The sequence below is a fragment of the Vitis riparia genome, chromosome 5 (genome assembly GCF_004353265.1).
Source record: "Vitis riparia cultivar Riparia Gloire de Montpellier isolate 1030 chromosome 5, EGFV_Vit.rip_1.0, whole genome shotgun sequence".
In the NCBI taxonomy this organism is placed as follows: Eukaryota; Viridiplantae; Streptophyta; class Magnoliopsida; order Vitales; family Vitaceae; genus Vitis; species Vitis riparia.
This window is the reverse complement of record NC_048435.1, coordinates 11,097,093-11,124,878: the sequence shown is the minus strand read 5'-3', so window position 1 is coordinate 11,124,878 and position 27,786 is coordinate 11,097,093. Positions and strand designations below refer to the sequence as shown.

General features: G+C 36.6%; 1 protein-coding gene across 1 annotated transcript; it reads left to right on the top strand.

Moving 5' to 3' along the window:
• Nucleotides 1-1,370: 1,370 nt before the first annotated feature.
• Nucleotides 1,371-27,786, top strand: LOC117914976 (protein PAM71-homolog, chloroplastic-like). The gene is made up of 10 exons (XM_034830512.1): nucleotides 1,371-1,665; nucleotides 9,057-9,216; nucleotides 10,944-11,127; nucleotides 12,756-12,803; nucleotides 24,942-25,038; nucleotides 26,209-26,372; nucleotides 26,459-26,524; nucleotides 26,940-26,990; nucleotides 27,090-27,194; nucleotides 27,264-27,786. Exons 1-10 carry the CDS (start codon nucleotides 1,542-1,544, stop codon nucleotides 27,327-27,329), a joined length of 1,065 nt encoding a protein of 354 aa, XP_034686403.1. The 5' UTR covers nucleotides 1,371-1,541; the 3' UTR covers nucleotides 27,330-27,786.

Genomic DNA, 27,786 nt, shown 5'->3' with positions numbered 1-27,786 from the left:
ATGATCAAATGGCATATTCTAGCTCACAAAGAGTGTATGTCATCACACGTTTGTAAGATCGCCTAAGAGGACACACAGTCTCAAAGTACATGAGATATCATGATGCCTCTCATAGACACTCCATTTTGTCCTCTTAACACATGTCCTATTAGGTGTTCTTTGAGTACTCCATAATAGTTCCTTGGTGGCCCATTACTACTCATACAACTTACATTTTTTAGTCATCTTAAAGACTCTAGTTAATGGATTAATTTGGCCTCTCATTCTGACCATTGGTAACCTTGAGTTGGATTGAAGATTTCCTTTTTCTTTTAGAACAACAGACTAGACACATTTAGATGCAATTTTGGGTAGTACACTTAAACCCTTTGTGATGCTTATCTAGGATAGCTTATTTAGGTAACACTTGGGCACACTTAGACCCATTTTAAACACATCCTAGGATACTTAAGAACTTTTCTTATCCCCAAGGCTCACCCTAAGCTCACCTAGTGATATTCCAATAATACCCATTATGGTGTCGAACATTTCATGATATTAGCAAATGGGTTGCCAAAGTGTTGTTCACATTTATGGTGAATACAAGCTTTATTGTATATTCTCTACGAACATGGGCCTTGTTATATTCATCGCGAATAATGAGTGATTCAGTAGCCTAACTTACATAATTATGGTTACTCAATTGACTTCAATTAACCTTCTTACTTATATGTGCCTAAAACTCCAAAAATAGAACATGCGAGGAGGAAAGACGAATCTTCTTGATCATAATTTGGCCAAAAAGCCGTTAGCGCTTCTACTTTCACCTTTTATTCTCAATTCCATATATATATATATATATATATATATATAATATATATATATATATATATATATATATATATTAATACTTTGTTCAATCCATATCAATTATATTGACTTTATTGTGGAGGAGTCTAAAGAAATTTTGGGATCTATAGGTGGTGGAAACATTGCTCAAGTTGGGGAGTACATCACACCAATAACATTATAACTTGGGATGTATGACTATATCTAAGTTTAATTATAACATTTCCATAGTTGAAAAGGCCTTTTTAAGGGAATGAATGAAAGAGGTAAGGTGAAATATATGCCGTTACTAATCAAAATTTAAACGAACCTAGTATTAGTGGATCAAGCCCATTATAAAGGTTATGTAAGTCACTAAATATAATTTCTAATATAACTTGAACGATTTGAGAATTAATTACCGACCCACAACTCTCGCCACTCCAAGAAGAGCGGAAAGTCTTTCGGCCGGAATAAAAATTAGTATGAGTTCCACACTTTATCTACCTTAATACACGTGGCAGCCTCTAAGAGCCCCACCCACTAAATATTTAGATCCAGGAGAGCGAGGGTGCGAGGGACACACTCCTCTCCATGCTGCACTCTCACGAATTCTGGAGTCATCGAGTTGAAGATTCGCAAACTAAAAATTAGGGTTATGATGAATTGAATGAGAATGCATTTGTAAGAACAGTTTCAATTTTCCAAGAAGAAAAAAAGGAAAATTGAAAGAAATGCAGAGGCAGGGACAGGTTCTTGATACATCAATTGTTTCAAGAAGGAAGCTTCCATTACTAGCTTTGGTAGATTCATTTCCTTGCTGTGCTATTCTATCCAGAAGAACCATTCCATCTTCACGTAAGTTCCCAATTATTTTTTCTTCATTTTTCTGGTTTGATTTTCTTATGGTTTCAAAGAATTGGAATTTGAGGTATTTGGGTCAATTGAGCAGGAATCAGTTGATTGAAGTCTATCAATTATTGGTGTTTATGGCAGTTGTAGTGTACTTTTTGAATTAAGGTTTTGAGTTTTCTAGCTTGGGAGGTTTTAGAGGGAGTTGAATTTAATCTCGGTCAAAAGTACATCACTCTTCGGGTCCAAGTGGGTTTAAGGAATGAGTTCTTTGGCTTCGTTGGGTTTTCTTGGTGGTCATGGAGATGTATGAGAAGTGGTGGATAGAGTTGTTGGGGTCTGATGAAAAGTTAGAATTGCATGCTTTTGTGTTGCCTTAGGATAAGAAAATGACCTTTTGGTGCCTCAGATTCATTTGAGATTGCTAATTTATAAATGACCTTTGGATGTCTTTTCTAGGATATTGTATCTTCCCTTTATTAAAGTTGTGGCTCTTCAGTACATTCTCATACTTGTAGATCTGAAGTGGTAAAAGACCAGTTTTTAATTGGTCTTGGATTGAATAATATCCAGGGTAAAAAATTGTCTGACCTGAATCTGAGCTGAACCGGAATTTCAAATGGGGATAAAAACTAGCCACCCTATTTGAGAGTCTGCTGCTATTTAGCCGCTTGTTGAAGTCTAGAATGTCTAAAATTTTATTGCTGGAATTTCTCAGCCTTAAAATTACTCTTATCACTTATAAGCACAGGCAACCAATATCTTAAACAATTTTAACATAGGATAGACATTGTAAGGAACTACTGGTCCTAAATACCAATGATGTCTAATAATTAACTTTTAGAAGATCTTGAATTTGTGGTCAAAAGAATGTTGAACACACTTGACCATAAGTCAAAAAAAGAGGGAGTTGTGCAAGTTTAAATGCTCAAAGAATTATAGAAGCAATAGGGGCTAATGGGAGAGCTGGTTGGGAATTAGCTTCTCTCATCCAATTACAATCTGAATAATCTTCTGCGATGTTCGAGGCTTCAGTGATGCTGAGAAGGGGAAGGCAGTTAAATCCCTAATCTGCTACCAAAAAGCTGTTTGGGTTTGCTTGCAAGAAACCAAATAGATTCTATGTCACTTTAGATGGTGAGAAGTCTTGGAGTGGGCAAGTTATTTGAGTGGAGCTCTTTAGATGCTAGGGGAGTAGCAGGAGATGTGGTCATATTTCGGGATAATTGGGTTTTGGAGCTGGTAAGGATGAGGATGTATCCTCCATTTATTGCTGATTTAAATGTTTTGAGTCTAACTTTATCTGGATGTTACCTGAGTTGTATACTTTAGTTTTAAGAAGGTAGCATGAAGCCTCTTGGAAGGTTTGGGGGATGTTAAGAGCTTCTTGGAAGATCCTTTGTGCATTTGGTAGGGGAGATGTGAGGGTGTGGGGAAGTCGGTTTAATGTGGTTAGATTCCCACCTACTAGGGTAGCCCAGTTGGTTAGGGCAAACACTCTAGTAGTAAGTGGCACATGGTTTTGGGTTCAAATCTTGCCACTGATGATACCTTGAATTTACCCAATACTGGTTGTTGCGGGGTAGTCAACACCTCAAGGTTTGGGTCCCCATGGAGAGTCTTAAAGGCTTGACAGTGGAATGTTCCTCGGTTATATAAAAAAAAAAAAAAAATGTGGTTAGATTCCCACATGAAAGAAGAAATTGAAGTGGGTTTAATGTGGTTAGATTCCTGCATGAAAGAAGAAATTGCTTTCGACTTTGTATATTATAGTATTCTTTACTAACTTTATTGAGGAATTTAATTTGTTAGATTTTTGTTTTTGGAGGTAACTTTACTTAGTGTGGTGGTGAGTTTTGTATCTTTTTGTTGAGATTTGACCACTTCCTAGTTTAGGAGATTAGGAGAGTCGATTATCAAATATGATGTGGTGCTTGTTGCCAGGATAGGTCTCTAATCTTTGGTTTTCTTGTATGATGGTGGAGTGAGAATAAGAGACACCATATTTCATTTAGAGACCATGTGACTAAAAATGTGCAAAGCTTGGAGATTTGCTTTTGTGGGGGGGGCGGGGGTAAGGGTAGGGTGGTTAATGTGGTTAGATTCTTGTATGAAAGAAGAAACTGTTCTAATAGTCTGTATGTAGGAGGTGCTTTATTTATTTCATTGAGGAATTTAATTTGCTAGATCTTCCATTTTTAAGGGGTGAGTTGGTATGGTGGTGATGTTGAGATTTGACTACTTTTTGTTTGGGGATTGGAGAGTTTCTCAAAAGTGATGTTGTGTCTATTGATGAGGTAGGACTCTTTGATCATTCTTTTATTTTGTTGATGAAGATTAGGTGAGAATAGGAAGCACCCTATTTTATTTTCAGAACAAGCGGTTCAAAAACAATTTCAGAAGTTAGTGATGTGCTAAAGGATCAAGAGGATAAGATATGTTCTAAGGGTGGGTGGTTCAATGTTAAATCTTTCTATTTCTCTTTGGAGTCTAATAGAGTTCTATTCTCTACTAAGGGTGTTTATAGTTCTTGGGCTGCAAAAGTGGGTTTTTCTTCACTTGGATGCAATGGTGGAAAAAATTCTGACAATATACTGGCTCAAGAGAAGAGGGTGGTATCTAGGCAATTGGTGTTGCCTTTGTCCTGGGGAATCAACCAGCCACTTGTTAATACGTTGTGGTAAAGGTAGGAGGTTGTATCACTTGTCTTTATTTCTCTTATCCTTTCATGGTTGCTTTTTACGTTTGAGCAAGAAGGTTTTATTAAAGTGGAACGTGGCTTTGTAGATAAGAAGCATAAGAAAGTTAAGATACAACTCTATTAATCTTGTTTTGAAACATTTGACAAGAGCAATAGTGAAACTTTTAAAAGCTTGGAGCATTTGGTTCTGTTGCTAAAGGAGTCTTTTATTATAATGTATACTAGGCTAACACCCTCGCTCATGTGCAAACCCATATGCAGTAGCAGTTATGGATTAAAGATAAATAGATGGGAGAATAAATGGTAAGAGAGATACAAACTCAAGACTATCATATAGTTGACACCATGCTAGGCTACTAATTGACTAAAAAGCTTAAATTGTTAGTATTATAACATGACACGGATTGTGGACTCAAATCCTAACAGTTTAAGCTTTTAGGAAAATTAGTTGTCTAACATGGTATAAGAGCTTTCATTAACTAGAGGTCTTGGGTTCAAGTCCTTTTCCATCTATTTATCTATCTAATTATTTGATCATAGTTATGGTATTAGAACTTCATTAGTAGGAGGTTATGAGGCTATTAGTTTAAATCTCATTGCATGTTTATTTTCTCAATTAGAGCACAGTATATTTAAGCTTTTAGGAAAGTTGTTAACTTCACATGTTATTAGAGCTCTGGTTAGCTGGAGGTCTTAGGTTGAAGTCGTTGGCCGATCTATTTATTTGTCAAATTATTTGTAAGGATCATAGATGTGTGCTCACTTCCTTAAGCTTTTATGAAAATTGGTTATCTAATAGTTCTCTAAGGCCATAATATATGCAAAACTAACCTTTTCTTTTCTTTTTGTTCTAGAAAGGCTGGGGGGCAATGATTTTTGTTCCTTGCTTTGATTTTATTAATTGGATGGGATCTTTTTAGAGTGTTGGTTTTGTCTTTTCTTATGCCCTCTTGTGTACTCCTTTTCTACTTACGTTGCACCATTTTTCTCATTGCTTTTCTAAATAAGATTTCTTTGCCCGTAAAAAAATGCATAACAAAACTTTTACCAACTTTCTAAGGTTGCCTATAGAAAGGGGGGAATAAGAAATTATCAAGGTCAGCCATACGATTCCATTTTAGCTATTTAGTTTTAAGTAGAACGATGCTCTCTCCTAAATCCTTGAAATCATGTTTCTTCATATCGTGTTGACCACACTATTTACCTTGTCTTCAATTGCTGCTGCCTTTAACATCAGTGAATATATTCATTTTTATTCAATAATTTTTTTGTGTTCCTATTTTTTTTATCAAAAACAAAAGATGCATTTATTAAGGTTAAAAAGAACTTAAGAAGGATGAGGGACCCTCCCCACAATTACAAAAGCCTAATCAAAATGTGATTGAACTTTAAAAATAGAGAGAAATATTTGGGGGAATAATTTTTGTGTATTGACCCAATATTAAATGCTTTACACAATTCCTACTTATAGGAAATCCAAGGTACAATAATAGGAACTAAATAACTACTCCGGCTAACCTACAACCAAACTTTCGTAATTTACAGGAGTTGACTAATTTTATATTTGCAGAATAAAGCAGCTAGCAAATCTCTAAGAATTCGGGTTGTTTTGATCCTTTTGTGGTATTTCTCCCCCTATTTGTGATACATCTATACTTGGCAATTGACTAGGATTTCCTTTATTTCCAATATCTTGAACAAATTGTTCTTGAGTTTTTGTTTTAGAAAGAATAGGAGAAAAAAATGGGAGAAGTGGAATTGGGAAGAATTGAATCAGGTAGAGGAACAAAAATGTCCCAAAAATTGTCTTCTTATCTCTCTCTCTCCCTGAAGATAATTTTTGCTAAAGTAAGATTGATTTTCCAAAAAGGAGGCATCCATATTTACAAGGATTTTTCTGGTTTGAGGATTGTAACACTTGTATCCCTTTTTGTTTAGAGTATAACCCATGAATATACATTTTTGAACTCTAAAATCAAGTTTAGATTGAAATTTGTTGGGTATGTAAACAAATACTGTTCAGCTGAAAACTTTTAATGGCAAATCAAATTATATTCTAGATTCTGGAAAAAAAATTTTGAGGCACTCTAAAGGTGTGATATATTTTAAAACTTGGGTAAGCATCCTCTTAATCAAATAGGATGCTGTTAAAACAGCTTCTCCCTATAAATAGTTTGGAACATGCATATAAAACATTATGGCATGAGCCATTTCAAGTAAATGTTTATTTTTTCTCTTAGTAATTCCATTTTGTTGAGGAGTATCACAACATGTAGATTGATGTTCGATACCTTTTTCTTTCAAAAAACTTCCCAAGTATTCATTAAAATATTTTGTTCCATTATTAGAGTGAAACATACTAATTTTTGTTTGAAATTGATTTTCAACCATATTGTAAATATCTTTGAACAATTTTTCGACTTCAGATTTTTCACTCATTAAATATACCCAACATAACCGAGTGTGATTATCTATAAAAGTCACAAACCATTTTTTTCCCGATAAAGTGGTAACCTTTGAAGGACACTTCAAATTTCTCTCCTCAATTCTTCAGAAAATACTTTGCTACCTATTATTCTTCCCCTCAATCAAATTCAATGTTGGGCCCAACAAGAAACTTGAAGATGCGATTGTCCTCCACTATTTTCTTGTTGTGATTGTAGTCCTCTGTAGATTTCCATTCATAATCATTGAGCAAATTCAGGTCTTGCCACAACCATATTAGGGAATTGAAGTACTTTGTGACACTAGCTTCTCCTTGTTGGATCCCACCAAGTTTCAATGTCAATTCATAAACCTTGGATTGATTACCCAGATCAAAGTACATCTGTTGATATTGTCCCAAAGTTCCTTAGTCATTGGATAGAAAATACAGTTGGGAGTTAATGTCTTCATCCATGGAACTCACAAGCCATGTCATGTCCATGGAATTTTCTGCATCCCAATTCGCATAAGTTGGGCTCTCCTTTGCTGATACCTTCCTATCTCCAGTCAAAATATTCGATTTTCCCTCTCCCTCGAATATACAATTGAATAGACTAAAACCTACTTAGAAAATTATCACCATTCAAATGGATAGTGGTGATCTGGACAGACTGCGAATCAAAATTGGAGGCTTGGTTTTCAATGTTTTTTGTCGAGTTAGTAAGAGAAGGAGGCTTTTGTGGAAAAAAGGGTATAGGTTGGCTAAGGAGGCTTTTGTGGACTAGGTCTTAGGGTTTCTTTTAGAAAGAGTCAATAATCAAATCCTTGGTCTAATATCATAAAAAGAGAGAGAAATATTTGGAGGAATAATTTCTGTTCATTAACTCAATATTAAAATGCTTTACACGATTCCTTCTTATATGAAATACAAGACAAAATAATGGGAACAAATAACTACTTTGGCTAACCTACAACCAAACTTTCCAAATTTATAGGAGTTGACTAATTCTACATTTATAGAATAAAATAGCTAGCAAATCTCTAAGAATTAGACAATATCTCAACAGGATCTTCTATTTTCCAAAAAACTCCACTATGCAAGGAGTCTACACAAAAGGTTTAGACTACAAAATAAGTTACAAAGATGCCATCTCCTCAAGTCCTAACTAAGCTCCTCTCAACCCTTTAGATTTGTACACCAAATGTCAATTGAGTTGAATAACATTGAGAGGAATGTCTTTAAAAGCCTTGGTGCAAGAGGCCTAGAAAGAGGAATAGAAGTGAAGTAAATCCCACAATTTCTCTAACGTTCTCCACTTATTCTAAAGTTCTAGTATTTCTCTCTCACCATACTATCCAAAGTGAATTGAACAAGCGATCTTTCAAATGGTTTTGCCTTTAATGGAGCTCTTCAAACCCTTATATGAAATGATTATCATATCGCAAATACTCCTGGGTGGAACCTAATCAATCTTGACTTATTTGAATAGACTGCATCAGAGCCCTAAAGTTATCAGACAATGTAGAAATAGATGCTCAATTGACCCTCCACCTCCCTTATATAAAATGTACCAATTAGGACTAAGGGATTTGAAAGGTCTTCTCAACTATTGCATGTCATTTGTATTTACCTTCTTGTGTGCCACTAACCAAGTAGAGATCTTGACGTTAGATGGGACTTCAGATTTTCATATAAATTTGGCTAGGGAGAAAGGAACTATATCTGATATATTGGACAAAGCCATGAAGAATGATTGAATAATCCTAACAAGGTCAATGATCTCTCGCATCTATGGTAGATAAAAACAAGTGTGCACAAGTGAGAGATGACTTGAGTATTTTCAAGTCCTCAATCTCCAAATTTGTAAGGTTGCGACTGAAATTTTAGGATTCCTCTATTCATCCGTCTAAAATCTTTGTTCTGGCTGCACTGATAATTCCTTCTTGAACAACATGATTCAGAACTTTCAATTCCATAGGTTGAGCCCCCAATTCTATGATGAAATTTTCTTTCATAGACAAAGACATTAATTTACTTAAAACATTTTATTTTCTGTACTGTTGATTGAAATTAGCGAATTCATGAAACCAGTCACAGACAGTGAGGACAAGTTTAGATGAGTTATGAGTCAGTCTAGTACTGGAACTGTTTCTTGAAAAGACGTGTATATTTTCTAACACGTATCTCTGTTTTTGTGCTGTGATATCTTAACTATTTTTATATGTGCTTGTGGAGCAACATTAGGTAATTATTTGCCTGACTTGTTTATAGTGAGATGTAGAGATGTATCAAGGTTGAAGTCAGTATGTGGCACAATCAGAGCCCAAGCATCCAATGTAGGTACCGGATCTGGTGGCTATGAAGGAAAGGGAGAAAATGACAACCAAAAAATCTTTGTCAATGGTCCACCCAGCGACAGTTCATCTAACATGTGAGTGACAAATTGATTTTGATGGTACTAACTGATGCTATTTTTCATGTGGAATCAACTCCTAAGATGCATGTTGTTGGCATTAATAGTTTCAACACATGAACTTTAACTGCAATATAGTTTCTTTGATGCACAAATTTTGGCCTCAATGGATGTCAGTCAAGTTGAAAGACATACTCCAGCATTTGCATGACTGAATGAAGGTGTGGATCTAAGAATTCTCTTAATTTAATCTTTTCAGTTTCTGATATAGAATTCCTTCCATTCTGATGAGGCAAGCTAATATAATCCTGTCAATTGTTATAACCATGAAATTAGTTCAGTGAGCTTCATTTGTATAAATTAAAGAACTACTCTTCCTCCAGTTGCTCTGCATGATTCTCTTGTAGAAATATAAGAATGTTAATTGGATAGTATTTCTCAGTCATGGTTCAAAGTCGCAGTCTCAGTCATTGACTCAAGAGGTCTTGAGGCACATCGGTCTCAGTATTTCAAATTGGTATCATCCGATACACATAATATATACAATTAAATATACTTTTTTTTTTATTTATAAAATTGTAAGTTTAATTATATTTAATATTATTTAAATAAATATAAAAATATGTTTATGAGTTTTTAATATGAAAAGTTCTTTTATTTAATATCTTCATGTTAAATTTAATTAATTATAAAATTTTTCAATTGTTAATATTAAAAGTGACTGTTAATTTTTTTAATAATATGCTATTTAAAAAATTTAATTTATACAACTTATTTAATTGTATTAAAAAAGTTAATAATTTATTTAAAATATAATTAAATTAAATTCTTATAAATTGTATTTACATTTCTATTTATCTTATTATATCAATACCCATGGTATAAATACCACTATGTTCATTACCCATTTTATAAATACCTAAACATCCATGAGTAAACCCATTACCTCATTACCTGATACCCATTTCTCTTTCAAACCCTTTTTTTTCTTTCTCTAACAATTGGGTGAATGGGAATAAAACCATCCTCTCCATCCTCTTTCTCTCTTTCAAACCCCTTTTTTTTCTCTACCAATGTGTGAATGGGAATAAAGCCTTCCTCCCTGTCCTCTTCTTATCTTTCAAACCCATTTTTTTTTCTTTGCAACTAGGTGAATGGGAATAAAACCATCATCCCCATCCTCTTCTTCTCTTTCAACACATTTTTTTTTCTTTCTCTGCAATTGGGTGAATGGGAATAAAACCATCTGCGATTGATTCTCCTCTAGGCTCAAGTTCCAGGCTGCTTCTCATTACGAATCGATCCAGACCATCTCTGAGTCAAACTCGGATATCAGTTTCGTAGCAGGCTTGGCCAAGGTGGATATGACTCAGCCGAATCATACTGGTCTCAGCCGATACTTCGAACCCTGTTCTCAGCCCTTTCCTTTGTCTGAAAGTTACATTCGTCTAAACCACAAGAACATCAGAGAATAATTTTCTTGACAAGAACAACTTTATTACTACTTAAAGCCTAGTTGTAAGTTTATTCAGATAAAAGGTTTAAGTTTTAGTTTGAATTTACAATGAGAACCTGTTTTAATACCCGCAAACCATTCCTTTCTTCAACTTCTTTTACTGGTGGAATGATTTATATGGTATGTAATTCAATGCATTTGAAGTCATCATATGTTTAACTACTTATGTCATGACACTAACTTCTTGATTTAGTCCAAACTCAAGATATATACTTTTGTGATTTGGCAGTGAGAAACCTCCCGATCGAATTCCTTATCCTCTCTCTATAGCTATTGTGTTATTTGGATGTGCCTTAGTATTCTCACTGATTACCTTTACAAAAGGAGGACCTTCATCACTTTTAGCTGCAATTGCAAAGTCGGGCTTCACTGCTGCATTCACATTGATATTTGTTTCTGAAATTGGAGATAAGGTAACTAATCTACCAGTGCCAAATGCTTATTTTCTGTTGTGCTTTTAAATTCAATTCACTGGAAACTATTTATAGATGTGCATGAGTCTTTGATGGTTAGTTCATTTTTGTTTTGACCTCTAGTTCACTTTCTTTATCTATTGCCATTTGAAACTATCAATAAATTGCTTGCTTAGCTTGACTACTTCAGGATGTTTTATTTCTTGCCTTTTTCTGTTTGTATTTGGTAGGTTTGTCATTATTGTTAAACTATCATTGGATCCTAAAGGGGGATGGGTGGTGTCAAGCTAACACTTGCCCTCATTATGACCCCTTTTTACATGTGGACAGGCAGACAAACTAAGAGACAGTGGATGGACAAATGAAGAAAAAATAAATGTTGCTAAGGGAGGTTTGACCCCAAAAGCTCTAGGAACCAGAGCTTTGATTCCATGTGAGGTCAGCAGTAAAAGACTTTAGACAGAAAAATGAGAGAAGTAGAAGAATGAAAGAGATAACAAGAAACACACCACCCTAACACTTCCTCCCCCATCTCTATACTGTTAATAATTCTAAAAGACTATGCACCCTTGTTACATATAGAAGTTATAACATTCCCCCAGAAATGGAACAAATCAGGACCAGCAATTTTTCCTTAAGTCATTTTCTTTTCTTACCTCAAATAAACTTTTTTTTTCCATTGGGTTGATGTACTGAAGTTATTATAAATACTTAAGGTTTTAAACAATAGCTAGGTGGATAAATGAGGTTTGGTTCTTTCAGTGAAAGATGCATTATCCAGAAACCATGAGTAATATGTACAATATTTCAATTAGGACAAGTAAAATGCCTATTGTAACAGATGGATATTGCTTAAAGGGGTAGTAGAAATCATTAGTGCTTTACCAAACAATAGGATTTGCATTCAAGTTTAAATGGAAGTATGTGAATCTAATTCTTAGTGATTACTTTTGAAGAGTGGACCAAGTCCATGGGCAAGGCAACACAGACAAACAAACACTCCGTGTCACTTTTATGAAGTATATTTCCCAACTCAGATGAAAGCAAGTTGTGAAACTCGACTCACAACTCAATCTTCTAATGTGGCACTAATACCGCAAAACCACTGGTGACTGTGCCTTATGATTGCTGTTGAAATGCCTTCACTTTGTACATAAGCTTGTGTCATGGTTAGAACCTAAGTTGGTAGTTCAGACCATAGAGAAGGAAGTTCTGTTGATCATTAACTCAAAACCTTCATCTAAACAGGCAACTACTGAAAATTCCAAGGGAACTGTTCATTCTTATAATGTAATATGACAGTTATTGAAGCAAAATGGGAAGGAATGTTCATAGAGCATCTCCAAATAGCTATAACTAGGGTTTTTTAGTGGGATTTTTTATATGCATAAACTTCTGGAAGATCCTGCTGTTTTTCATGTTCATTTCACCTTTTAATTTGATTTAAGGGGGATGCAATTGTTAAGTGAATGGATGAACCATAGAAGTTCCAAATGAAGGTTTTTCTCATACTTGGGATGGGATGGTTCCCCTCTCCCATGACTTTCTGTTTTCTAATTTCTTAGACTGCTGTATAAATATGCATTTGAAATTCTAAATCTTGTATAATTTTTTTTTTTCTTAAACAGACATTCTTCATTGCTGCTCTCTTGGCCATGCAATATGAGAAAGTACTGGTATGTTTTCCTTTCAGTTGCCTCTCTTGCTTCCCTCTCGGTAGTTAGCATTAGCATAAACCGTGAAATGTCCAATTTAGATAGCTACTGAAGATAATTGAAGCAAGCTGATACTTTAGGAGCAAAAACTAAAAAATAAAAAATAAAAATTCACCCTTTACTTGCAACCTTGCACATACTTCACCACTGAGGTGCATGAGTTTCTGTTTGAATATCATTTGTGCAGATGTTCGGAAGGCGAGTATTGAGATCCAGTAGATACAGCCTAACATGATAGTGAACACATTAATAGAATGTCTTTATGTTTTTATTTAAGTAATACAATATACTATTTCACATAAAAATACGAAATTATTCTCAGAATGTCTCATGAGCTAAAACTATTATATAAAAATAGGTTTAATTGGATTTGAAACATAGGCCGGATTGGATCCAGCTATGATGAATTCCAATGCAATGACAACTGGATTTCATTAATAGGATTTGAATCATCCTGGACTGACCCATAGTCAGCACCACATCATATCTCAAAGTTGTACAATACAAACCTTTTTTTATCTTTGTAAAAATAACAATAACAATAATTGATTGAGTTTAAAATGCTATCCTACATGACAATTGTTAGATAGTGTATAGTTATTTAGGTTATTTATTTTTCCTTTTCCTTTTCTTTCCTTATTGTATTGTGGGTCCCACTAACATGTATATATATACCCAAGTCCAATGTGTATTCTTTACAGTTTTTCAATAACAATAATTAGGGATTCTCCTTTTTTCTCTCTCTCTTCACATGGTATCAGAGCCAAGGGAGAAAAAAACCCTAATTATTTCCGGTTTATCCGTGAATCCATTCTGGGAAATCTTTCAGTGACTGTGTTTCATTCCGGTCACCCTTCCCATCTCTTAAAGCTTTCCAATCAATCGTATCACTGTCAGAAAACCCTCACCGCCGTCAGAAAACCCTCACTGCCGGCGACCTTTTTCTGGCAACGTCCTTTTTCGACACCGACCATATCATCAGGTGCGCAAGGAGGAGATCTTCAAGTTTTCTCAAAGCACCGGAGGGAGAATCTTAGCCACGCGCCGGCGACGCGCGTTTCTTCGACGCGCGTTTCTTCTCCGGCGGCCTGAATCTCACGCGCCGGATCGTGGAGCTCTTTCTGGCCACGCACTTCCATCTCTAGCCTCGCCTGACGCCGTCTAGCCACCCTCCATCTGTGCTTGTGTCATCCGAGCCCTGAAAGTGCATTTTTTGGGGTTTTTTGTCTCCGCCGGCCTTCTAAACAGCCTTTCCGGCGACCTCCGGTGACTTCCTCTCCACCTCGAGCCCTGCATGTGTCTTAGGAAGTCCGCGATAAACCGTATTAGGGCTCTCTTCGATCCAAATGTATTTCGTTCACCAGATAAGTAGATATGGCTACTAAAAGTTCCACTTTTTCCTTTGTCATATCTGGATCTCCTATGATTACTTCAGAGAAATTGATTGGCAGTGAAAATTATTTGTCCTGATCTGCCTCTGTGGAGCTTTGGTTTATGGGTTAAGGTTATGAGGATCACCTTGTTATGCAGGAGGCGGATATCCCTGAGGTTGACAGAGTACAATGGAGGAAGATAGATGCACAATTATGTAGTGTGTTATGGCAATCAGTTGATCCTAAGATTCTGCTTCATCTTCGGGCCTACAAAACTTGCTTTAAATTTTGGAATCAGGCGAAAGGGCTATACACGAATAATATCCAACGTCTTTATAAGGTGGCTTCTTCTATTGTCAATGTCAGACAACAAGACATGGTTTATCTACTTATATTGGCCAGATTGCCTCTCTTAAGGAGGATATCTTGACCGTGATGCCTCTTACTACTGATGTTGGGGATCAACGAACACAGATTGACAAGTTCTTCATGACTGCTATGCGTTCTTGGCCTCTTTATCAGTTAGATATTAAAAATGCTTTCCTTCATGGGGATCTTGTTGAGGAAGTTTATATGGAGCAACCACCTGGTTTTGTTGCTTAGGGGGAGTCTGGTTTAGTGTGTAGGTTACGTTGTTCTCTATATGGCTTGAAACAATCTCCTCGAGCATGGTTCGGCCATTTTAGTTCTGTTGTTCAGGAGTTTGGCATGTTCTGCAGTACAACAAACCATTCCGTTTTCTATCATCATAACTCTTCGGGGCAGTGTATTTATCTGGTAGTTTATGTGGACGACATCGTCATTACAGGCAGTGATCAGAATGGTATTCAGAAACTAAAGCAACACCTTTTCACCCACTTTCAGATTAAAGACTTAGGGAAACTCAAGTATTTCTTAGGGATTGAGATAGCTCAATCCAGTTCTTGTGTGGTTCTTTCCCAAAGGAAGTATGCTTTAGACATCTTGGAAGAAACCGGTATGTTAGACTGTAAACCGGTAGACACTCCTATGGATCCAAATGTCAAACTTATACCAGGACAGGGGGAGCCTTTACGAGATCCTGGGAGATATCGATGGCTTGTAGGTAAACTGAACTACCTCACCATTACTCGTTCAGACATTTCTTTTCCTGTAAGTGTTGTTGGTCAATTCCTACAGTCACCATTGGATAGCCATTGGGATGCTGTAATCCGCATTCTTCGATATATCAAAAGCACACCAGGCCAAGGTGTGTTGTACGAGAACAGAGGTCATACCCAAGTTGTTGGTTACATAGATGCAGATTGGGCTGGCTCACCCACAGATAGACGTTCCACTTCCAGGTATTGTGTTTTTATTGGAGGTAACCTAATATCTTGGAAGAGTAAGAAACAAGATGTAGTGGCCTAGTGCTGAAGCTGAGTATCGAGCTATGGCTCTAGCAACATGTGAACTCATATGGTTGAAACATCTTCTTCGGGAGTTGAGATTTGGAAAGGATGAACAGATGAAGCTCATCTGTGACAACCAAGCCGCTTTGCATATTGCATCCAATCCAGTCTTTCATGAAAGGACCAAACACCTTGAAGTTGACTGTCACTTCATTAGAGAGAAGATTGCATCAGGATGTGTGGCGACTGGTTTTGTCAATTCAAATGATCAACTAGTAGATATTTTTACTAAATCTCTCAGAGGTCCTAGAATTAAATACATTTGTAACGAGCTTGGTGTATATAACATATATGCTCCAACTTGAGGGGGAGTGTTAGATAGTGTATAGTTATTTAGGTTATTTACTTTTCCTTTTCCTTTTCTTTCCTTATTGTATTGTGAGTCCCACTAACATGTATATATATACCCAAGTCCAATGTGTATTCTTTATAGTTTTTCAATAACAATAATTAGGGATTCTCCCTTTTTCTCTTTCTTCACAACAATGATTTCATTGAATAAAATAAGGTTCTTGGAAAGGTCTCCATAAAAAATGCAGTGATTAGATGTTAGATGCTGATATTTTCTAATTACAATCCCTCACCCCAGCATTATGTCGTCCCTTGTCAATTTAAACTTAATTCACTTAATTCCATATTGCACTTCCTTTCAGTAAACATAATCTTTAGGAGACTTATCAAAAAGAGACATCAACACACGAATATACACATTTATTTTTATGGAATTTGAGTCATCCATAAACTACGTTTCTATTTGTGGCACTTAATTTTGATATTTTGCAACTAGTGAAGTTCAGGATGCAGAAATCTGAAATTCTTTGAACAGAACACTTGGATAAGCAGAATGTTGAAAAATGATTCATTTAGCATACCCAATAATTGGCCTTTTTTTTTTTCTTATTGGAAATACAAAATATAAATTATTTCAAAACATTAGAAGTGCAAGAAGGTGTGAGAGATCCTTCAAAAGAAGGGAAAAAACGAAAAAGAAATACAAGGGCCTAAACAATTAAGCAGGACACCAAAACAGCCCCTACCATATCATCCATTTACATTTAATTGCTGTGATGTTAACTTGACACGTACCCTAGTAGTGGGAATCAATCTTGACTGACATTAGAGTTGTCATGGAAAGTGCCAACAATGTGTTAGTTCCCATTATGTGTATCCCTCTCTCTAAGACAGGAGTTCTGATAGCATGTTAGATTAGCTATCACTGGAAAAAAAAATTGAGAGATTGACCTGCAATGAATATCACGTTAACAACTCAAAAAAAAAATGTAAGATCACTCAATGCAAACTTTAAAAGCCACATTAGAATCAAGTTAAATTGGATGTACAAAAGTCCTAGTTGTGATTCTGTGAATCTCAAAATCCCATGACTTGGATGTACCCAACTTGTTACATGTTTTGACCATCAGGGGTATTAATATCCTTATACCAGAATTTCATAGATGATTGGCATATTCTGTAAATTTGAAAACATCCAAGCTTTGATGAATCCAGTCAATTTTCAGTAAGGAGTAGCTTTCTGATTAGAGACTGGAAGGGTTTTCCTCAATTCTTTTATGGATTAGTCTATAGTTTCCTTTGGGCTCTTAAACTCCTCTTTTTTTTTAATTTTATTAATATATTGGGTGAGAGCTGGGGGATCACCCTTGTTGTTTCTTCTTTTCCTCTCTTTTTTCCTCAACTTCAGGTCTATTTATACACTTCCTGTATACTTGGGCTGCACCCTTTTAGTCAGACACTTTAATCCTATTTATCTTTTGCTCATCAACAAAAGAAACAAAAAAAAATAAAAAAAAATAAAAATATCAAATTGTCCTCCATGTCATAAGCAGTCATAATGTGCACTCACCATTAATATATTGCTATTCATTTCTGTTTGTTAATATAATATGCTTTTTTAAAAATGCTACAGAAAGATTTTTTTATTTAATTTTTTATAGGTAAAGGAAATTTTCTTATAAAACGCCGAGAATTAGGAGTACAACCTTGGTGAGTAGGAAGCATATAAGATATCTTTGAAAGAAGATAGAGAACATGCAGGCCAAACTAGGGACCGACCAGCCTCCTCCCCTACTCGCCCCTAAACACAGCAAACCTTATTTTATCCTGATGTGCCAATATAAATATATTAGAAACACCTAACAAAAAGAAGGGGATGCTCCCCAACTACACAAGAGCTATACAAAAAGCAAAAAAGGAAACACAAATAAAAGCCACAAAAACTCCTGCACTACTTAGAGCCCCACTGTTCAATGAAGTTTAGCAAGGATGGAGGCCTAGCTTGAAGAGACTACTGGGAGCAGTTGAAAAGGGTAGAAAGGGAGTCCTTTAGAGATTAATATGATTGCCAAACTCCTTAAAAGGATCTTCAATTACCTTTCTACCAAATTATCCAAAATTGGCACAGAGTTGTCTTCCAATCCTTCCTTCTCTTTTTGCCCACAAAAATTCCTCAATAACACATTAGAAACTCTTTTAGTGAAGGGAGAACCCATGAAAAGAGAGAACAAAAATGTCATAGCACTTTTGCTTTGCCACAATTGATTGATTCTTTGACATTCTTGCTCGTAAAACAATAATTTATCCAAAACCACCTTTTTCTTTTTAGCTGGTTCAAGGTCCGGATCCTTCCCCATGCATCTTCCTAAGGAAAGAAAGCCACTTCCAAAGGAGTCCGACTGCCCTACACTTCCCTTAAGAGAAAAGGCACTCCTTTTTCTAACTCCAAACAAGAACCAAAAAGACTTCATCGAGAATTTCATACTCCTACTAGTCTCCTATACCGATCTATCCTCATTCCCATTCCCCACTACACCCCCTAACATTTGAAGTCTCTAAAGCAAACCCTCAATGCTAATCGAACTCCCAATCTTGAAAATGTCTTATGAAGTATGAATTTCAAAGGGCTTGTGCACCCATTACCTCCCAAACATCAACCAACCAAGCATCCTTATAAGCTGCAAAAGAGAAAAAAGCTGTAAAAAAGTCCTTTAAAGGATAATCATCACACCAAACATCTTTCCAAACCTAGATTCTCTTCCAATAAGCTACTACAATCTTGTTCTATCTTTAAAAACTCCCCATCTTTTTCTTATTGTCTTCCACACATTGACATCTTGCCTCTCCCTCTTTACATGAGAGCTGGTGCCTCTCATCTCTTCCCCATGCTTTCCCAAAATGACCTATCTCAGAAGGAACTCTTTCTGCAAATCTAGCACAATTGTCCAACTAAGGCTTTATTGAGAGGACAAGAGACAACCCAACCCCCCTACCCTTTTCTCTACAAAATAGATGACCACTTTACTAGATGGGGTTTCTTTTCAAGAACTCTACCCATTCACACCCCCCCCCCCCCCCCCACCCCACCCCCCCAAAAAAAAAAAAACAGGAAATTATATATATATATATATATATATATGTATATTTTCTAATGTCAATGCCACAAACTCAAGGATAACAAATAGAGGCATAAAGTAAATAGGCGTGAGTCTCCCATCCTTTGAAAGGTATATCCTTTTCCATAGAGCTAACTTGTCGTGAATTCTCCCCTCTACCATATCACACACCATTGAAGACTTAAAAAGAAACTTCTAAAAGCAAGCCTAGATAAGTGTTAGGAAGCTTCCCCATCCTATAGCTTAGCACAGAAGCAAGCTTCTCTACATTAGGGCCCTCTTGTATTAGAACATTCATTTGTATTTAGATTAACTTTCAGACCTGCAGAAGCTTTAAACCATCGAGGAATCCAACTCATATAAGTCAACTGTCCTGAATAGGGTATGCAAAAAAGTAAGGTGCTGTTAGCAAAGAGAAGGTGAGGAACATCCACTCCCTTTCCTCCCCCACCTCCTCCTTGAAGCCTTAAACCAAACATCCTCACTTTTCCTTCTCAAGAGAACACTAAGGTTATGTTTATTCCTAGAAAGGTTTCAGAGAAGGAATATAGAGAAGGTATGTATAAGAAAGGAAAATTTATAAAATTTTGCTCTTCTTTGTTTATCCATGGAGAAGTTCAAGTGAAAGAAAATTAAATTATCGAGGAATGCACTTCCCCAAACTTTCCTTTCCTTTCCTTTATTGAAGTTTTTTCCTCACCCTTTTCCATGAGATCCGAACATAAGAAAATCATTTTTCTTAATTTTTGTTTCCTTTTATTTAGCACTTTCTGTGAATTAAACATTTCCTAAGGGCTTTCATCACCAAAATAAGCAAATAAGTGGATAGATGTCCCCATATCTCAAACTCCTCAAACTTCAAAACAAGGCATAATGTGTTCACCAAAACTGAAAACCTCACCACTGAGATTCAAAGCTGAATCGATGCCACTTCTACCAAAATCCCATTTTATGTAGTATTGCCAACAAAAAACACTAATTTCAATGGTCATAAGATTTTTCAATGTCTAACTTACAAAAATAACTACCTCTCTATAACTTTCTAGTCTCAAGTACGTAGCCTTTTTGGCAATAAGAGCCACATCTAGGTTTTTCTTACTTGTACAAAAGTATTCATAATGTTTCACACCATTGTTCTTATCACTTTCTTTGACTTGTAGCCTTTAGCTTAGCTAAAACCTTATATAAACTCCATATTAGGTTAATGGCCCTAAGGTTCTTCAAATCTTTAGCGCCTCCTAATTTTAGAACCAAGACAAAAAAATTGTAGCATTTAGATTCCACCACATTTTCTTTTGGAAATCAGACTCTGCCAAATCTTTCTTTGGAAAATAATAATAGTAATGATAAGAAGAGGAACCAAGACTAAAACTTTTCTCCTCATCACTCTTGCTCATGATTGATTGTGCTCCAAACTTCATAACTTAGCAGTTTTTGTTCTTCTTCCTTTCTTTCATGCTTCTATTTGAGATTCCATTTACTGCCTTGCACTCTTGTTTGCTCTCTTTATTCCTAACACTAAGCTAAACCATAAGAAAAATGTATCAAATTCTAAAAGTAAGGTACTAGCATCAATAAGTACTCAAAATTTTATGTTTGAGTTCTTATCAACCTCCACCAAGGATGCCTCACTGAGAGGCAAGATCGCCTACTTCAGAACCTCCATAATCTTTCCTAAAGGTAGAAAAATCTCCTTTTTAATGGAAAGCCTAATCACAAGTCACAATGCTCCTATCCTATCAAAACAAGTCACAATGCTCCTATGTTGTAAAGGAGAGAGAGACTTCTCTAAAGAAGCGCTAAGCTCAATATCTAGATAAGCTTCTTGCAGCCTTTCACATACCCTTCTTTCACTTTTTTCTCATCAGCTTTAAAGGACCCCCCAACCCAATTAATGTAAAAGTGTGTGGTTTGTTAAAGGAAAGGGGACCCAACCCATCAACAATGCTTGAAGAATTGCTAGATCCTTAAGCCTAACTCCATCCTTCTCAAGTTCAAAAGAATGAGCCTTGCCCTTACAAGTCCTATAACCCTTACCAAGCTTAATCGGCAACCCATGAAGATGGAAATTAACTATGGGGTATGGGCTCATCAATTGGGTTTAAAAAAGGCTCCTCATGATTTCATCTAATCTAATTCACTTCAAATTAGCTTGTGTCCTCATGTCCTAATGCAAACCTAGTACCAACTACCCATGATATGTGTCCACCTTTTGTAAGGGCTGTTAACTCCACACTTACTCCAACGTGGGCAATATTCTGTTCCCTTTCTCCAACCTCAACTCCGCTATAGCTCTACCTTGGAACAATCATTGATATTCACAGGGGGACCCTCTACCTCAGGTGAATTGCATAGTTCATATGTTCAACTCTATATGAAGCTTTGAGGAGTGCTGGTCTCTTCTTGAAGAGAGATGAGAGCCGGGGTGAAGCTGGTGTTGCCAGGGGAGGAAGAAGTTGTTTTGTGGTGGAATCCAAATCCTTTGAGATTTTGGTTGACGATTGGGAGGAAAGTTGAAAGGTTGCATTTGGGAGAGAAGCAAAGGTGTCTCCTCTTGGATTAGATTCGGGGAGGTTAGTTTACGGTGCTTACCGGATGGAGTAGAAGCTTGTTGTAGAGAGGCTAATAATCGAGATTGGGCTATTGGCTGGGAGGAGGGGAATAGGAAATATAGGTTGGAGCGTCGCTTGAATGAGGCAGGAAGGTTCATTCTCTACTCAGTTCGTGATATTGAATAAAAAAAGTGTAGCATTATTTTTCCAGAGGGGAAGGGATAGTCTTTTGGTTGGAACTCATTGGCCGTGAGGTTGAGAGGTCTTGGTGTGGCCCCATCAGGTGGCTTACAGGTTTCCAAAGGGCCAAAGGATTTGTTGAGGGCGAAAGGGGGCTTGAAGGTCCAGTGGAGGGAGAAAGGGGTGGAGCTGAAATCATATGCAGATGCTGTTAAGACAAGCTCGGGAAGGGTAGGCCAATCAGTTTGGTTAGAGGTGGGGGAAAGAGAAGTGCGTGGAAGGTTAGATCAGTTGAGACAGTGTCTGGTAGGTTGGTGGGGTCTTAACTCAGCTCCTTTTCCTGAGTTGGAGTACGTAAGGAGTTGGGCACCGCAGCTGTGATAGGCAGAGGTTTCTTGCTGTTTGATTTCAAGTCATCAAGTGAGGCTGAACGTGTTTAGCCAGAGGCTTAAGAAACATTAAGGAGAATGTTATTATTTTGGATAGATGGAACCCTGAGGTGGGGTGTCTTTGCAAGGATTCCAGTGCTAACGAAGTTTGGGTAAGGGTGGTCGGGCTCCCCCTTCATTTGTGGAGCACGGAGGTGTTGTTTGAGGCTCCTTGAAAAACGTGATATCTCACATTGGGTAATTCCTTAACCCTTCCCTTTTAAAAAACTACTATTGTTCTTGTGAATTATAATCAATAGCAAGTATATAAGTAGTAATTTCAAATCTGTAGGTTAATTGTACCTTGTTAATTTTAATGAAAAATGGAGTTTGGTTTTTATGGCGGTGATAGTGCACAATTTTTGACAAATCAGTCACAAACTCTACCATAGTGACAATACTATAGAGAGGTCTAATGAAAAATAGCTCACCAGGAGCTTAATACCTAACACATCTGATTGTTAGGAGTAAATCCCTATTTACGAGAGCAATACCACACAAGGCAAAGCTCACACAGGATTTATAATGGTTCACTCTCAATATTAGAGCTATGTTCACTTTGTTGCTACAGATTTTCAATATGATTAATATATATATATATATATATATATATATATAAGGTAATCCAATGCCTTGCAATGATCGCCTCTCCTCTTTTTTTTTCCACTCTTAAAATCAGTCATCATAATAATCCCTAGTATAATGTGAAAATTAGGGTAGATTAATGTATGTGTAGACTACTTAAAATACCTCAAACAGGAGGAAGAGGGTGGTGATCCAAACCACCCCCCACACCCACCCACCCACCTCTTCAGCCTTATCATGAAAGTTGATTTGCAGTCCTGGGAAAAAGTGTACAGTATAATTAGGCTTCACACAACTCGACATCGATTACTTTTTAAATATAAAAGAAAAAAATGAAAAATCAAAAGAAAAGGTTGTCTTATTTAAAACCCTTATTATGGCATCCCTTCTCTCTCATTTCACACCTCAGAATGCACCCTTCTTACAGAGAGAAACATGCTTTCACATCTTAAAATATCTACAGAGGTCCTCTTCTACTAAAGCCTCCCTTTTCATAAGTCGAAGCCACTTCTCAAGCTTTGCAACTCTGGATGATTGTGAGAAAAAATGCCTCCATCTGCCCTCTAATCAGCACCTCATAGCCTCCATTGTGCTGCAAACCTCAGCCTCATTAAGCGGGACGCTCAAAACTCAAGAACCTTATACTCACTTCCCCTGGTGATTCCCTCGAGGAATAAATGACTCATTCAAATTCAGCTTTCACAGCTCCTAGCCTTAAAGAATTTTCTGCTTCTGCTCCTTCCAGATTCACCAGAATAATCTCCAAGGGGCTGTTTTCCATTCTTTCCTCTTACTTTTTCCTATGAAGTTTTCATACCAGTTAGACAGAGCCTGCTTCATTTGTTCTGGAAGCACTCTAGAGACACCAACAATGGAGAGACACATGGCTTTAAAAGCTTCCTTGTAATATTTCCTTATGATCCTTTTCTTCATCAGATGGTTGATCATAAGAATCTTCTCCTATGCCATTTCCTATGTGAAGAACCCGTTCTTAGAGGGGCATTGCCCACACCCCCACACTACATGGCACCTTGTAGAAAAGATTGACCAAAAAATGTTCCTTTCCACTCCAGATTGACTTTCCTGCCCTTTCACCTTGAGTTTGACAATTGGAAATCCATCACATGAAAGATTTTATCAATTCCAACTCCTAGTTATGGTGTCCTCTTAGAAATTTTGAGTTCCAATACCCATTTGCCCCCTCTGAGTACCAATAAACAACTACCATTTATCTGTGTTTAAGACCACTGATGAACAAATCTGGATTGGAATCCCTAAGAGGAGCCTCCTACACCAATTTAGAACTCAACACTAAGTTCATTTCCCACAGAAATACAGGTTAGAAAATAAAATCATTCTGTACTTTTTTGATATCTTTTCATAGGCCCAATCCTCTTGCCCCTCTCCCCACATTATAACACCAACTACCTCACCAAATTTACCACCAAGTTCTTCCTTTCACTATTTATCTCTTGCAACTGCAAACCTCCAAAACACTTCCCTAGTAATATTTAATTACATGCATAAATTCTAATGCCTTGTCCTTCCAACTTCCTTGCAAAACAGACAGTGAACCGCTTTTAAGGATGAGCTGTCCTTGTTTTCTCCCATCCCCCCAGTTAATTTCTTTGAAACTGCTCTAATATGTTCCAAAAAGAAACTGGCATTACACAGGTGGACATAAATAAATAGGTAAACCTGAAAAGGTAGTCTCATTAGGTGTTTGTCTTCCTTAGGTATTGCCTCTTCCAAGACTTTATTATATATTGCGGTGGACATTGGCCCTTCCAAGATGTTCACGTTCCCTCAATGCATTCCAATACTGAATCCCTTACCAGCTTACCATTAATAAAGGATCCCAATAGCATGCCCATATAGGTTGAAGGCCAACATAACATGCTGCATCCAAGAATTGAAACCACATCTTCACTCCTCCACACTTCCTACTAGAATGACTTAATTGTATGAAAATGTTCAAATTTTTTGTCACTCAATATGAACTTATGAATGTATGGATCTTTTGGTACAAACATTTGAGTTTAAATTGATGTTGGTATCTTGAAAGTGCTGTTTGGAGGAAGATATTGGTGGGTTTTTATTTTTGGAAATTGATTGTGTTCATGAACTACTGAATCATTGACCAGGTTCTTTTGGGATCAATGGGTGCTCTTTCACTTATGACAATCCTGTCAGTTGTGATAGGACGGATATTTCACTCAGTGCCTGCTCAATTTCAAACAAGTAAGTTTGTAGTTATTGGCATCTCTACTTCTGGCTGGTTGTCTTCTGTGAGTAGAAGTGCAAGTGTACAGCCTATTAAAACACTGTTGCTAATGCTTTGTAATATTCTATCTTGAACCAAATAGTGCCAAACTGGTGCAGCTATTCTTTTGTTTCATATGATCATTCCATCCCAATAGACTCTCTCATGTTGTCTTCATGGAAGGCAACATTTAACTTCTCAGAAGTGCATTCACTTCTGATTCTGTTTTTCATTTATTTTTTTCTATTAAAGAATGCCAAGAAAGTTCTAGCTCAAAATGGCATTTTTGGAGACCTGGAAGCTTTTGAAAATTATTTTCTCATCTTTCTTTCTTTTTATTTTTCTATATCATCTTTCCCATCCCTCTCTTCCCTTTTTTATTTTTTATTTTTTTTGGTTCCCATGTCATCACACAGACGAGATGTTAAGGCATAGATGGGACTGCAGTTAACAAACAGGGCTGGCATAGTCTGTCTCACTGGGTAATCTGTTGATGTGCAAACAAAATTTCATAGAACTAAGCAATTAAAGGGTCCCATTTCTAGAAGCCTTTTATAGAGACACATGAAATCAGTTGAGTATTAGTCTTGAAAATGATTCTAATATAAACACCCTCAGAATGGCAATTCATCATCCATCTAGAAATTGATGGATATATTTCTTTTTTTGCTTATGACTAAAGTATCAAAGTTGTCCATATGATGGAAGATGATTTTAGGCATATAATATGGGAATGCTTGTATGATCATCTGGATTATCAGAAAATGTGGGCTAACCCAAGTACCTAAATATTATTCTGGTCAGCATTTAAAAGAATTACACCCTGTTTTGGATGTGCCAGCATGTTGGATTGTGGTAGACATTGCACCCTTGACTGGGACTATTAGTTTCCTTTTTCAATTTAATGATCACCTTCCTCTGTGGATGGTCTTTTACACTTGTGAATCAGCATTGCTCAGCTCATGTTGATTCTTTATGTTTTTGCTTGCTGCCACTGCATCATGTACCAGAAAGTATTTATCCACCTTGAAATCCTTCCAGTATTTTCATCTCTTTGCGGTATGACATTTTTTATTTATTTGAGAACCTGCACCTGTCAATCATTAAGTCTCTTGTAATCTGATCATGTTCTGTGATTATCTGAACAGCCTTGCCAATTGGAGAATATGCAGCAGTAACTCTTTTAATGTTCTTTGGCCTCAAGTCAATAAAAGATGCATGGGACCTTCCATCAATTGTAGTTAAGAGTGGCGATAAGAGTGGACCTGAACTTGATGAATTTGTGGAGGCTGAGGAGCTTGTGAAGGAAAAGGTGGTCTTTCTAAAGCCTGCCTTCTGTGAAGGTTTTTTCAGAAATGAATTTCTTATTTTTAGTGATGCTGTGTTTAATGTCTTCAGGTGTCAAAACGACTCACAAATCCACTTGAAATCGTCTGGAAGTCATTTAGCCTTGTATTCTTTGCTGTAAGCATCTTCTTTTAGCAACACCTAATTATAACTAAAAGATATATGCTTGCTTTCATTACGGTTAGTCAATCCAAAATCTGAAACTATGATGCAGCCTATAAAAAAAAAAGGAAATTTGAAACCAAGACATGGTCTCGGTGATCCAAATTTTCTAAAATTGTTGCAATGCCAACTTCTATCTCCCTATCCTTGTGTCTCCACTGCCATAATTTATCTTCGTCTGGGTGATTTTTCCATTTTTCCCTTTTCAATTAAAAGGCAGCAAACCAAGATACCATGGCTATGACACAATGATAGTACAGTAGCCCAATCCTATTTTCATAAGCAAATTAGTAGCTTCATTTGGATGTCTTAAAGGATTTTATATTCTGAAGCACACATTCCATTTTACTATATTGTTAAATGCTTTTAGGAATGGGGAGACCGCTCTATGCTTGCAACAATTGCTCTTGGTGCCGCACAGGTGCAATTTTATAAAATCTCAACCGTAGTCTTCCTTTCATTTTTCACAAAATCTCAATCATGGAATTTTATTGATTATTTATATTTATGAACTCTGTAGTCTCCATGGGGTGTGGCAAGTGGAGCCATTGCTGGACACCTATTTGCAACAACCATTGCAATTCTAGGAGGAGCATTACTTGCCAACTACATTTCTGAGAAACTGGTAGGAAATAATGTTTTTTACAAAGCTTGTACTTTGATTTCTATATAACTGACTCAAATCTCCCATCAGGTTGGCTACTTGGGTGGAGCACTGTTTCTTGTTTTTGCTGTAGCCACATTTTTTGGAGTTTTCTAATAAATTCTTGAGAGCCTATGGGAAAAAACAAAGCAAGCAACTACATCTTAATCCATGAGGACACATTGCAGTGCCTAAGGACTGGGCAGAACTAAGGGAGAAAGAGGTAGAGGAAGGCCTGAGATCTATCATAGTTGCTCATGTGGCAAGTTTCATTCCTTATAAGCCCCAAGGTTGGTCCCATGTGAGTATGCTGGTTTTGTTGAGATAGAGCTATTTACTAGAGAATTTTATCTTAGACAGCTTTAGACAATGTTAAAAGATGAGCTTGGACATCCAAGACACCCAAAATCAAAGGCTCAGTGTTTAACTGCTTTCTGTATCTTGAAATGCAAAGTTTCACCTTCCAATGATTCCTGGAAAGGATGATGTGACCATGTCTTTCTATCTATCACTTAGAATGATTTGAAATAAAGGTAGGGATAAGTCTCTATGAATGTGCTATTGTTAAAGCCTC

Coding starts and splice junctions, on each gene's coding strand:
- LOC117914976 (XM_034830512.1), top strand. CDS start 1,542: ATGCAGAGGCAGGGACAGGTTCTTGATACATCAATTGTTTCAAGAAGG. Junction 9,217..10,943: donor AGCGACAGTTCATCTAACAT/GTGAGTGACAAA, acceptor GTGATTTGGCAG/TGAGAAACCTCCCGATCGAA. Junction 26,991..27,089: donor TTGCTCTTGGTGCCGCACAG/GTGCAATTTTAT, acceptor TGAACTCTGTAG/TCTCCATGGGGTGTGGCAAG.